The sequence below is a fragment of the Phacochoerus africanus genome, chromosome 13 (genome assembly GCF_016906955.1).
Source record: "Phacochoerus africanus isolate WHEZ1 chromosome 13, ROS_Pafr_v1, whole genome shotgun sequence".
NCBI classification, from domain to species: Eukaryota; Metazoa; Chordata; class Mammalia; order Artiodactyla; family Suidae; genus Phacochoerus; species Phacochoerus africanus.
Window position 1 is genome coordinate 25,102,598 of NC_062556.1, and position 14,130 is coordinate 25,116,727.

General features: G+C 40.9%; 1 protein-coding gene across 2 annotated transcripts in view; it reads left to right on the forward strand.

Annotated features, from left to right (window-relative positions):
* Window positions 1-14,130, forward strand: part of VWA8 (von Willebrand factor A domain containing 8) — a 392,083-nt gene that overhangs the window by 148,732 nt on the left and 229,221 nt on the right. For both annotated transcript variants that reach the window (XM_047755719.1, XM_047755720.1), the window contains 3 exons: window positions 223-329; window positions 4,134-4,240; window positions 11,368-11,439. In XM_047755719.1, the coding sequence (XP_047611675.1) occupies window positions 223-329; window positions 4,134-4,240; window positions 11,368-11,439 (286 nt within the window). The remainder of the gene's footprint in view (window positions 1-222; window positions 330-4,133; window positions 4,241-11,367; window positions 11,440-14,130) is intronic.

Below are 14,130 nucleotides of genomic sequence, written 5' to 3' on the forward strand. Positions count from 1 at the left end.
AAAATACTGCTATTCAGTTTTTTAAGGCTATAATTTCCAAAGTCTAGATCTTTAGATTTTTCTGTTATTCAGATTACTCTGTAAATCTAATAGAACTTGGTTACTTTTACGAGCCTTCAAAAAATGTTTGGTTCCATTTCTTAAGCTTGGCTAAGTGTCAAAAAACATTTATTAATCACAGAAAGCATTGCCTTTATCAATCCATCCTTCCAAACCCACCAGGTTTCTACCAAGCCTTGCAAGGTTGGCATTAGAAAAAAATCTGGCTGATGCTGCAATAGAAATAAGCACTGATAAGAATCTGGAACCAGAACTGGAAGATTACAAATGTAAGTATTCCATTTGTTTCTTTCCTTTTTTTTTTTTTTTTTTCTTTCCTGTTTTAGGGCTGAACTCGCAGCATATGGAAGCTCCCAGGCTAGGGGTAGAATCTGATCTACAGCTGCCGGCCTACACCACAGCCGCAGCAACACTGGGGTCTGCAACCTACACCATGGCTCATGACAAGGCCAGGGATCGAACCTGCATCCTCATGGACCCTAGTTGGGTTTGTTAACCGCTGAGCCAGGAAGGGAATTCCCGATTTGTTTCTTTCTTAAGTGAAATAATAATTATCGCTTAAGATAATTTCTATCATTTTTTAAATTTTGATTTCAATAAAAAAGTGTTTTTGGCGTCCGTCCACTTTCATTTATGTATATGGATGGGTTGAAGAAATGAAATCTTTTGTTAAATAAGAAAAATTCAAAACCCACTTACAGTTAAATCTGAGAATATTTCCTCTCTTTCAGTGTGTACCATATATACACAAGAGTCACAATTCACATGAATATGTATTAAAAGCTTGGAGAATTCCTTCTTGTAAATAAACGTATAATTTTGTTTTACCTTTTATTCCAAATGTATTTCACCATAGGATCTAGAATTCTGGTTTCTTTGCACAATATTTACATTTGGAGGACTACTAGTGTCCTCCAGGACACATTTGGGAAACTGTTCTAAGTTGATGTAGCCTAAAATAATATTCAGAGTACCATTTCATGCCTTCTTATTCCTTCCATGTGTTTGGTGGTACTTTTCTTCTGGAGTACCATAAGTATAATTTTGAATTTGGGGGAGGTTTCAATCTTCCAATAAAAGTAAGCTGTTCTTCAGAGTACAATGAAAGGTTCCCTACTTTTCGAGGGTCATTACCTGTCTTATCAAAATATCCAATACATGACCACTCTCGGAAGAGGGCTTATTGTGTCTCTCTTTGCAGGAGATGTTTTAATAGTTGGGGCTACCCTGAGCCAGGAATTTGATGTTAAGGCAATAAGATGACTTTTTAAGAGTCAAATTATAAAGTCAATATACTGATGGATCTGGTACTGATATGCAGAGCCAACTCAAAGACTAACTCTGGGACTTGGAGATTTATGACATTACTCAATTGAATCCTTTTTAATGTATCCAAAGAAAGACTACATCATTCAGGCTGTAGATTTAGTCTTGGTAACAGGCCAGTGTTAGCAGTTCCGATATAAACCATGCATAGGAGATAAAGAACATACGTTGAGGACAATTTTGACTCATCTGGTCCCGTTTGTCTTTAATATCATCTCTCCTGTAGAGATGTCATGTGCTTCATTCATGTACTTCTAGAAGACAGGGGTCACCAACCTTCTGGTAGAGATTTGACTTTCCATGCAAATCTCCCTCCAAATAAATACTGATGTGGCAACAGTAGATCATATACTCTATATGAAATTTGCAGTTTTCATTGTCATGTAATGTATTGCAATTCTGGTTTTAAATATCAGAATTTATGTGTAGATCAAAATATGCATATCTTTAATATTCTTCTGAGAGTGATGTGTGACCTCAATTGTAATGATAAAGTCAGGTTTTGAGCCTACCAGACCGAAGACCTAAATTTACCAAAGTAGTTCTATCCTAGGAGACTACTTAGAAGACAGCTAACAGCCTTTTCCCAGGGATATATCAGTATCATCATTCTCTGAGTGCATGTCCCTTTTCTATGCTGAAATTTTAAGCAGTAAACATTAGTTGAATGAATTAAATTGTCCCTAAAGTCTGAAATCAACTGAATAGATATCTTCCATAAACTAAACTGTAGACAGTATCAAATGCTGTTTGAACCTGAAATCAAGTGTGTCATCTCAACGTACAAGTATGTTGTAAATTGACTGTCATGGTCCTGGTTGTCCTATTTCAGAGACCTGAAAATAGTAAATAAATAAATAGCACGACAGCTCATGGTTTTCCTTCGCTGAAGAGCTTGTGAATAGAAGAAAAATGACAAAGATCTATTTATTGGAGGAAGAGGAAGGCTGTACTTTGGCAAATGTGTAGCATTTAGCAGGGAATAAACAGGGTGACAGTCTAATTATTTTTAGCTCAAAATTGTTCATGGTACTCCATAGATGCAATGTTGCTTTCTCCCCTTGTCTTTCAAAATCTTTAGTACAAAAATAGCAATTTTCTTATTAGAAATAGGATGCAAAAAAGATGGGTCAGTTTTTTAAGGCAATGTAACTGTCTGTCTTCTTGCTTAGATATTTTCCAGAGGATGGACTATTATTTGGAGTCCATGCGGCAGAAAGAACATCAGACTATATTAAATTCTGGTTTTTGGGTTTTTGTATTTTTGTGTCTTTGTAGGGCCACACTGGTAGCATGCGGAAGTTCTAAGGCAAGGGGTCAAATCGGAGCTGCAGCTGCCAGTCTATGCCACAGCCACAGCAATGCAGGATCCAAGTCTTGACTCTGACCTAAACCACAGCTCGAGGCAATGCTGGATCCTTAACCCACTGAGGGAGGCCAGGGATCAAACCCACATCCTCAGAGATACTAGTTGGGTTCATTACTGCTGCACCACAATGGGAACTCCTAAATTCTATTTTTAGCTCTACCCATACTAGCTGGGTGATTTTAAGCAAATTACTTAATGTATGTTCTTCTTAGCCTCCTCCTAATTCTTATCTCATTGTCTCAATTCTAACTCTTGTCTCATTGAGTTATATGAAATTACATGAGAAAACAGTGAGCTGAAGCCGAGGTCTGGCGCATAGTAGGTCCTCAACGGTAGTTTCTATTGTGAACAGTACTACTACAACTACTATTATATTATTATTATTGACCTTGGAATATGTCAGGTAGTGAGCATGCGTATCTCCTTATTGTAGGGAATACACATGAGCTGTGTTCAAGAAATTTGTTATTTAATTTCTTGGCTTCAAGGAGCTCATATTCTATTCTAGACCAACTACGAAGCACATAGGTGGCTATACAAGAATAAGTATCACAGTATGGTTGTAGCACCTCTGCTGCTTATTTGGAAGTATAGATCTCCAGGACCATCCCTAAAAATTGTAATTTGAGAGATCTGGGGTGGATTGGTTCATCAATATTTTTAACTAGAGCTCTAGGGGATTTTCCTATGGGGTTTTGCAATGGGGGGGGGTCCCAAAAAAATTATATTCATGGAACTTCGGCGTTTTGAATGTGTATATTTTATTTTTGCTTTTTTTTTCTTAATAGGGCCACTCCCTCGGCATATGGACGTTCCCAGGCTAGGGGTCGAATTGGAGCTACAGCTGCCGGCCCGCACCACAGCCACAGCAATGCCAGATCTGAGCTGTGTGGGCGACCTACACCACAGCTCACGCAATGTCAGGTCCTTAACTCACTGAGCGAGGCCAGGGATGGAACCCTCAACCTCATGGTTACTAGTCGTATTCATTTCTGCTGCGCCACAATGGGAACTCCTGAACGTGTATATTTTAGAGTCTCTGACCAAGCAAGCTCGTGAAGGTGGCTTGACTGAGTTCTGGCTTTCCTCCCACCCCCATCTCAATTTTATCTATATGCTCTTTGCTACCACCATGGTTTTCAATAAAACATTACATTTTGAAAGATTTTAAGCCTTTTTGTAGCGCTTTTAAGCTTTGTATGTAGAACTATGAAATTTTATTGCCACCTTCAAGCTTATTTCTTGTAGATATTAGATTAAAATTCCTTGAAGATCTCATAATGTATTAAAGATGCTGTATTGTGTTCTGTTTGGGCTGGACTTGGATTCTCGGAGGGCAGCGTGCCTGGTAACTCTTTGTCCCATGTGAAATGCTTAGGTGAAGTCACATCGGGATCTCTGAAAATTGGAGCTGTTAGTGCACCGATCTATAACGCCCACGAGAAAATGAAAGTGCCTGATGTTCTCTTCTATGACAACATTCAGGTAAGATCAGCCTTTTGCATTCATGGATCAGTCACTGCTTATCATGTGGTAATTACCTCCAATTTGAGTGAAACTAATGTTTATCGTAATTTGCGAAGCTCAGTTCAGATGCTGCAGAATGAGGTATTGAAACATCTTTTATTAAGGCAATGCAAAATTTTACATTCTTCCCAACGATACCTGAGAATTGGAAGAGTTGCTACGATGATTAGAGCCATGAAGTTTATATGCAGACATAACTAAACGTCAAGTAAATACAATGAATATATTATTAAATTGAAAACAAAAAGCACTGACACGCATCCTCTCTTTTGCATTCCTGTTAAATTATTTCAGTATTTCACAGAGGGTTGCGTCCTGTGCATTCTTTTCTTCACATTCCTTTCCTTTTTCTGAAAAATTCCTAGGATATTTTTCTATTCTTTACTTTCCTCTTTTTTTAATTAAAAAAAAAATTTTTTTTTAAGAGAGGAGGGTAGGTAATTTCCCACATGTAAACTAACCAATAATCATGGAGCTTCCAGGAGTTCCCCTCATGGCCCACTGGAAACGAATCTGACTAGCATCCATGAGGATGCAGGTTCGATCCCTGGCCTCGCTCAGTGGGTTCAGGAGCCGGCTTTTCCATGAGCTGTGGTGTGAGTCACAGATGTGGCTTGGATCTGACATTGCTGTGGCTGAGGTGTAGGCCAGCAGCTACAGCTCTGGTTCGACCCCCAACCTGGGAACCTCCATATGCCATGGGTGTGGCCCTAAAAAGACAAAGAAAAAAAAGAAACGAAAAAAAGTTATGGAGCTTCCACTAAGACACAGAAATTAGTGTGTGCCCAGAAAGCTTTATTATAGATGTTTACTTTAATAAGAATTTTCTCCAGAGAAAATTACCCATAAATGGTAGAATTTTTCCTTTTCCAGATTTTCCGTCAAGCAATTATATATTTATTTTATAGTAAAAGCCATACTAAATTGTTTTCTAATAGTTGGTCATTAATCTGCATGTAAATAATAATCTTACATTTACAAATTATATTTGAAGTACTTCTATTTTCACTGTATTAAGGAATAAGAATTGAAGGAAAATGTTTTTTTATCTGCCATTCCCCAATGTTATCTGTTATTTAATGAGTACCATAATTTATATCCCTACATTATATTAACAATAAAAGGTTCTAGGCAAATTCTTTCTTAGTAAAAATCTTGCTTAAATGTTTTGGAACTCTATTCAAAATGTAATTATTATCTATGACATAACGAAAGGCGTAACCTGGATTTGCTTTTTATTCTTCATTCTATGGGCCATTAACTAATGTTGGTTTATTTTTCTTCCAGAGCATTCATGCTCTTATGCAAGTAGTGGACAAATGAACAGAAAAGAGGGTTCTAAGACACAAAGGAATAAAGAATCTTGCCTGTCAAAGACAGGAACATGATTGCAAGGAAAATATATTGCCAACCATTGATGGTCTCATACTCTGTTCATGCCTCAGAAAGGAATCAAGAAAAAAGAATCAGGAAACTTTACCATAAGTGACAAGTTGAAAAACTCCATGATGGCAAAGGTTGAAAAGACTTCCCAGGGTATAAGAATGTAGGAACCTCAGGAGTTCCCATCGTGGTGCAGTGGTTAACGAATCTGACTAGTATCCGTGAGGATGCCGGTTCCATCCTGGGCCCTGCTCAGTGGGTTAAGGATCCGGCATTGCCATGAGCTGTGGTGTAGGTCGGAGATGCGGCTCGGATCCTGCATTGCTGTGGCTGTGGCGTAGGCCAGTGGCTGCAGCTCCGATTGGACCCCTAGCCTGGGAACCTCCATATGCCGCGGGAGCGGCCCTAGGAAAGACAAAAAAAAAAAAAGAATGTAGGAAATTCAGTAGCAAGGAGGGTTCTGGTGCCCTTGAACACAGGGTCTGTTGCCATGGCATTTGCCAGATAGACATTGAGGACTGCAGGGCTGCTGCGAACTTTACACGGTGACCCTGAAGGATTTTTCTGTAGCCTTTCTCCACACGTACCTTCTCTTCATAAAGCATTATGAATTAACTGTCAATGAAAAATTCTAGCTGTACCAATTCTAAGAACAGTGGCTTGATCAAATGTGCTTTTTTTGCATATATTACTATTTCTTTTTATGCTGCATTTCACCTTTGACGCTGTAGTCTTCAGTGCCTCTCAGATATTTAGATGCTTCTATGCCATCTTGTTCTATGCTCTGTTGTCCCCTTGCAGCACCATGTTGTAATTGATTTTTTTTTTGCCTTTTTTTTTTCAGAGCCACATCTGCGGCACTAGGAAGTTCCCAGGCTAGGGTGGAATCAGAGCTGCAGCTGCCGGCCTACATCACAGCCACAGCAACACAGGATCTGAGCCACATTTGCAGTCTACACCACAGCTCACAGCAACACCAGATCCTTAGCCCACTGAGCAAGGCCCGGGATCGAACCTGCGTCCTCATGAATGCTACTCAAATTCAATAACCTCTAAGCCACGATGGGAACGCCTGTAATTGATTTTTAAAACATTTTCTGTACCACTAAGATAAAGCCTTTTTTTTTTTTAATTTTAATTTGGTATCTCTTAGCAAATAGCACAGTGCCTGGCACACAGTGACTACTGAGTATATATGTGTTGAGTGGATTAATAAAAGAAGGAAAAGATTTTGCATATTCATAATCAGGAGTATTTCATTCTATCTGTCATTAAGGAGTATTACACTTGCAGCAGAAGAATTTGGAGGAAAGAGAGATTAATAGACTCTTAAGCCTAATGAGCTTTAGATCTGAAAAAAATTGTTAAATATCTACCTTGTGTCAAGCTTTGTTCTAAGTCATTAGGACACAGAGATTAAAATACATACACGCACAGTTCCATGGCTCCAGTTGCCTGAAAATATCAAGGGAAAAAAATCAAGCAAGTACACATGGTTCCTACACAGCGTGATGGACGCATGCACAGGTTACTATGGTAGCGGTGGTGATGAGGCAATGGTCCCAGATTGGAATGATCATGGAAAAATGAGTTCAGTAGTTAAAGTTGAGAGAGAGTCTCAGGCCGACACCAGCATTTGCAGAGACGTGGCTGTGCAAGAGTGTAGCTCATTTAGGGAGCTCCGTCGAATTAATTGTCATGGCCAGAGCTGAGGTTGCATATGGAAGAGTGACAAGAGGGAGGCTGATGAGTTAAGAAAAGGTCAGATTATCTGGGCCTTGCTAGTTAAGGAATTTGGAAGCTGGAGTTCCCGTCGTGGCTCAGTGGTTAATGAATCCGACTAGGAACCATGAGGTTGCGGGTTCGATCCCTGGCCTTGCTCAGTGGGTTAAGGATCCGGCATTGCCGTGAGCTGTGGTTTAGGTTGCAGAGGTGGATCAGATCTGGTGTTGCTGTGGCTCCGGCGTTGGCTGGTGGCTACAGCTTTGATTGGACCCCTAGCCTGGGAACCTCCATATGCTGCGAATGCGACCCTAGAAAAGACTAAAAGACCAAAAAAAAAAAAAAAGGAATTTGGAACCTATTCAGAAGCAGTGAGGAAGCCAATGAAAAAATTTAAGCACATTTTCACTTTTGCCAACTTTGTATTCTTTTTAATGTTGTCTACAAGTCGGAACAAAGGCAGGGAGAGACTAGTTAGGGGGCTGCTAGAATCATCCAGGTGAAAATTGTGAAATATCTGAATGAAGGCAATGAGAATGGGGACAGAGTGGAGAGGACACAGCGGGGCTGTTTAGGAGGGAGGTCGAGTTGATGGCACCTTGTGTTACATGAAAGTCAAAGATTCTCCCTGACAGAGCATACGTATCTGCCAGAAAAGTAAAGAGAAAAGAGAAAATTATTCTACATTGTTCCTGTGACTGAAACACATAGTAGGAAAGTGATAAGGAATGAGGCTGAGACGAAATCAAAAAGGTATTGGCTCTTGTTCCAAAGATTTTAGGAGTCATTTAAAGAATTTGGGGGGGAAGGAGTTCCCGTTGTGGCTCAGCAGAAACAAATCTGATTAGTATCCATGAAGACACAGGTTCGATCCCTGGCCGCACTCAGTGGGTTAAGGATCAGGCATTGCCGTGAGCTGTGGTGTAGGTCACAGACGTGGCTCAGATCTGGCATTGCTGTGGCTGTGGTGTAGGCTGGCCGCTGAAGCTCTGATTTGACCCCTAGCCTGGGAGCCTCCATATGCAGCAGGCGTGGTCCCCAAAAGACAAAAAAAAAAAGAAAGAAATGGAGAAAAAGAATTTTGGGGGAAAAAAGTGACATGATTGGAAACAGAGCAGTGACTGTCAGCACATTGACTCAAGGAGAGACTGAAGTTAGAGACAGTGCCTTGGCTGATAAAAATCTAGTCCAGAAATGATAAAAAAACCTAGATGAGGAGTTCCCTAGTAGCTCAATAGGTTAGGGATCCAGTGTGGTCACTGCTGTAGCTTCAATTACTGCTATGGTGTGGGTTTGATCCCTGGCTCAGGAACTTCTGCATGACATGGGTGTGGCCAAAAACATTAATTGAAAGTAAATACAATTTTGAACTTCTTGGGAGTTTCCCCTATGGCACAGCAGGTTAAGGACCTGGCATTGTCACTGCAACTGCTGCTATGGCTCAGATTCCATCCCTGGCCTAGGAACTTCCACATGCCACAGGCGAAGCCAAAGCAAAACAAAACTTAGAAGGCAAAACAAAACAAAACAAAAAAACAAAAAAACAAAAAACTTAGATGAAAGTTATGGGGATGGGGAGTTCCTGTCATGCCTCAATGGTTAACAAATCTGACTAGGAACCATGAGGTTGCGGGTTCGATCCCTGCCCTTGCTCAGTGGGTTAAGGATCCCGCATTGCCGTGAGCTGTGGTATAGGTTGAAGACGTGGCTTGGATCCCGCATTGCTGTGGCTCTGGTGTAGGCCGGTGGCTACAGCTCCTATTCTCCATATGGTGAGGGAGCAGCCCTAGAAAAGGCAAAAAAAAAAAGACCAAAAAAAAGAGAGAAAAAAAAAAAGAAAGGACGGATTTAATGGGCTTTTGTGTGACTGAATAGCTTAGACTTGGCATTTAATTGGCTTTTGATGAAGGAACAATTGAGATGGGCAGGAGAAGGATGATGATGTTAGGTTGGGTGGTGGAAAATGATGCTGTTAATTGGGATGAAGAATGAAGTGGAGGAGAAAGAAATGAGCCAAATTTTGGGTGTATTGGGTTCGGGGAGACTGGGAAATAGCTCAGTAAAGTTTGCTCAGGAATTGGGGCTTGAATCAAGGAGAAACGTCTTGCTGTTGGAGATCCGGGTAGGGTTGGTGGTGGAAGCCATGGAATGGATGAGAGGGTTTAGGGAGAGCAGGGTCCAGAGTCCCTCTCGGAGCACTGATGCGTGAGTCTCCTACTCTGCACGCGGCCCTCCCACACCCCTCAGGTGGGTGCCCAGGTAGGAGGAGGCATAACCTGCTCTTTCCTTTACTGCGAGCCCTTGGGAAAGCAGGCAAAAGGTAGGGAAAGAGAACAAAAGGGGAAGAATATCAGTATTTAAGGAATTGCTACCAAAAGAAGATACAAATGACCATGTTAGAGAGGTAGGAGGGAGTCAGGAGAGACAGACCACTCAGGGAGGAGACTTTTAAGAAATGGTCTATAGTACCAAGCAGCCCAAGAGGGTAAGAGAAGAATCATGTAGGCAGTGACCTTAGCCTTGGCTAATGTTTGCTGATTTTTTTTTTTTTTTTTTGCTTTTTAGGGCCACACCCGTGACATATGGAGATTCCCAGGCTAGGGGTCTAATCAGAGCCACAGCAATGCCAGATCCAAGCCATGTCTGCGACCTACACCACAGCTCACGGCAATGCCAGATCATTAACCCACTGATCAAGGGCAGGGATCGAACCCGCAACCTCATGGCTCCTAGTCGGATTCGTTAACCACTGCGCCACGACGGGAACTCCCCGGAACTCCTCTTTTTATCCTTAAAAGTATTCCAGAATGAACAAAAGATCTCACCCTACTTCAAGCCTTGTTAAAACTCACTTCCATGGTTTATCTGAAAGCATTTTTAAAAAATTAAAATTACCAAGCTAATCATCAAGGAACACTCATCTGCTCTTGAAGGAAGAATAACACTTTCTCAGTTTTCTAAACAAACTCTGAAACTATTGCCTAGTGTGACAGGTAGAAGGAAAATATTCTACCTGTCAAAAAAAATTCATAAACCAAGTTAAAGTGAGTGACCAACTAGAAAAATATCCAAAGCGCGTATAAGATGCACAAGGTTAATTTTCCTTTTTCATGACCTTCAATAACTTTAGTCTTAGTGGGGCCATGATTGTTCTGATACAGAAAACCAAGAGAAAGTAACAGGGAGCTTAATCATTCTGGGATATATTTCACTCCTCAACCCCCAGATGAGCCTTTGTGACCTACTTATGATCGTCCTATTTTTCAAGATACTGAAGAGCAATGTAATTTCCTCTGTGGCTATTGTGAACAACTTCAATCTTGTTCTTTTATTGTATTGTGTCATGACTTGAATTTAAAAATATGGAAAGTGAATCATATATATATATATATATATATATATATATATATAGCAAGCCAGCAAATTCTGTATTACAGGAAAGCAAACAGCTCCAGGACAGCTGGAAGGGGTAGGAAGAGTCGTCCCCCCTCCCATTCTCATATAGGGGTTTTTATCCTTAAAAATGGGAGTTGCCAATGGAATCATATATTTTTAATTCTAAAACTGTATATACTTTGAAGGTATAGTTAAGAAGAAGTCAGTGCAACATGTTCCATGGACATCTCCAGTTATTTTAGAAAACCTTTGTATATTTGCCTTAGCATCTCTCAAATATTACATTAAATTATTAGCCAACTCTGTATAGTAGCACCATAGCTGAAAAATATGAGTTGAATTATAAAAGCTCCTTGAAATACGTCTAGGTCAGTGGCTGAGCCTTGTCTAAGACCATTTCAGGTGTTCAATGTCAGTGACCTGGTTGGTGATATAACTTATTTATAACCACAACATTAATTTTTTTAAGTCATCAAATTGAGTATTGTCTGTTATAATAGATGTTTAACTCTCCACGAAGTTAACTTTCTTGTTTCACCTTGACCGTACAAAACACAATTAACCTCCAGTCCTTTTTCTTCTAGCACATGATGGTGATGGAAGATATGCTCAAAGACTTTCTTCTGGGAGAACACCTGTTACTGGTTGGTAACCAGGTGAGTTATGGCCAGGCTAAGACTCAGGTACTAATGAATAAATGATAGGAACAATTTAAAAGCAGTCAGTTACATCTCCTTGTTGGAAGAGGTTCTCAGAAAAGATTCTTTTTTTTTTTTCCCCCAACGAAGTGACTAGTTGAATTAAATAAAGAGGGTCTTATACCTTCCAAACTTTAGAATTACCTCAGGGCTTAAATTTGCACACATACCTCCCCCCATTCAATCTCCTGTTAATTCCTGTTAATACCTTATAAATGTCTATTCTTCTTTCCCTGTCTGTCAGCCTTGCCCAGCTCACTATCACCTAGCACCTGGATTCTAGCAGTGATTTCCTAATGCAGCTCCGCTCCAGCCTTGCTCCTACCGTGATCTGCCCTCCACCCTGCAGCCTGATTGATGCTTATGAAGCTAAAATCTAAGTCTCTCTCTTTTGCTGAATTCAGCTCCCCATCGCCCATAGGTATGGTCTTGAGTACAGCTTAGGGCGTCCTGAAGGAGCCAGCCTCTGCCCACCTTTCCAGTCTTGGCTCCCTCTGTTCTTGCATTTGGTGCTATCTTGAGCCAATAGCAGACCTTCTTTCAGTGTCTCACCTCTGCTCTGGTCCCGGGTGCAAACTCTTCTCTCTGCATAGCGTATCCCAGTGCCCTTGACACACTCTTTTTCTCTAACTCTAGGGAGGTTGTCCCTCGCCTCTAGCTGGGTTAGGTTTCTTCGGCTTCTGTATAACTTCCTTCCATTCCCCTGTTCAGTCATCACGTTACTGCGTTTCCATGTAGAATGACTGTCTTCCCAGCTGGTCCATATGCTCCTCAAGGGCAGGGACCGTGTCTCTTGCTCATCTCTGTGTCCTTGGTACCTGGCACAGTGCCTGGTACATAGTAGATATTGAATATATCCTTATGGAGGGAATGGATGAACATTTGAAATCTGGAGGCTTCTGATAATTTTCCTCCATGAAATTACCAGTCTTGAAGTGAACAGCACCTCCGATTTTGTAATTAGTCTTTTTTTTTTTTGTCTTTTTGTCATTTCTAGGGCTGCTCCTGCGGCATATGGAGGTTCCCAGGCTAGGGGTCAAATCAAAGCTGTAGCCACCAGCCAACGCCGGAGCCACAGCAACGCGGGGTCTGAGCCGAATCTGCAACCTACACCACAGCTCACAGCAATGCCAGATCCTCAATCCACTGAGCAAGGCCAGGGATCGAACCTGCAACCTCATGGTTCCTAGTCGGATTCGTTAACCACCGAGCCAAGACGGGAACTCCGGTAATTAGTCTTAAATTAAGGATAACAAACTTTCAGAAGAAGTTTGGTTTTTTCTTCTTTTTTTAACTTATAAAAAGAATACATCTTCTTGATGTAATCCCTTAATCTTAGAAAACGTTGAAATCCTACTGAAGTCCTTCCAGTCTCAGAGTGGCACTGTGGTATCCTAGAAAGGCAGAAGCTAGGAATCTAGAGATTACCTACCTGGACAGATTTTGCAACTCTCTCTGTGATATGGGGTAGATTGCTATTGCTCTTTCTTATATATATATATATATATATATATATATTTTTTTTTTTGTCTTTTTGTCTTTTTGTTGTTGTTGTTGTTGTTGTTGCTATTTCTTGGGCCGCTCCCGCGGCATATGGAGGTTCCCAGGCTAGGGGTCGAATCGGAGCTGTAGCCACCGGCCTACGCCAGAGCCACAGCAACGCGGGATCCGAGCTGCGTCTGCAACCTATACCACAGCTCACGGCAACGCCGGATCCTTAACCCACTGAGCAAGGGCAGGGATCGAACCCGCAACCTCATGGTTCCTAGTCGGATTCGTTAACCACTGCACCACGATGGGAACTCCCTGCTATTGCTCTTTAAAGGGCGTTGTTCCTTTTTCTTTTCTTTCTTTTTCTTATCTGTAAAATGATAGGCTTGGAATAGGTGTTTTCTAAGGTCGCTCTGGTGTAATATTCTATAATATGCTTCTTTAATAAAGTCTTCCTGGACACTTCAACCTGAAGGTTTGGCCCCATTCTCTGAACTTTTATAGCAGGTCATTTATAGATTTCTTTTGACTTCTTTTTTACTCATGTTTCCACCTGCCATCTCTTTACTGAAAAGAGAGAGCCCCCGAGTTATTTTTGCATCCTCCCTGGTGCCTGGCATGCAATAGACATTCAACAAATATGTTTTAGAGGACTGCCTAGAATACATTTCTAAGGAGTAGCCAACAGGATTTAGAAGTAATATGATTTTAAAATTTTTGCTTACTTGTGTTATGTTCAGGACATTCTAAGACAAATTGACTGACTGACTTTCTTGTTCTGTAAATTTGCAACTGTTTGGTGAGGGAAACACATGAATTCCATTATATCTAGGGAGTGCCCACTTAAGAGAGAAAATCCTTTTCTAGACATTTTAATTTATTTTTTAAAATGATTTTTATTTTTTCCATTATAGTTGGTTTACAGTGTCAATTTTCTACCATAGAGTGAAGTGACCCAGTCACACATACATCTTGTTTTCCCATTATCCTCCATCATGCTCCATCATAAGTGTCTAGATATAATTCACAGTGCTATTCAGCAGGATCTCATTGCTTACCCAGTCCAAAGGCAATAGTATGCATCTATTAACCCCAGATTCCCAGTCCATCCCACTCCCTCCCCCTCTCCCTTGGCAACCACAAGTCTGTTCTCCAAGT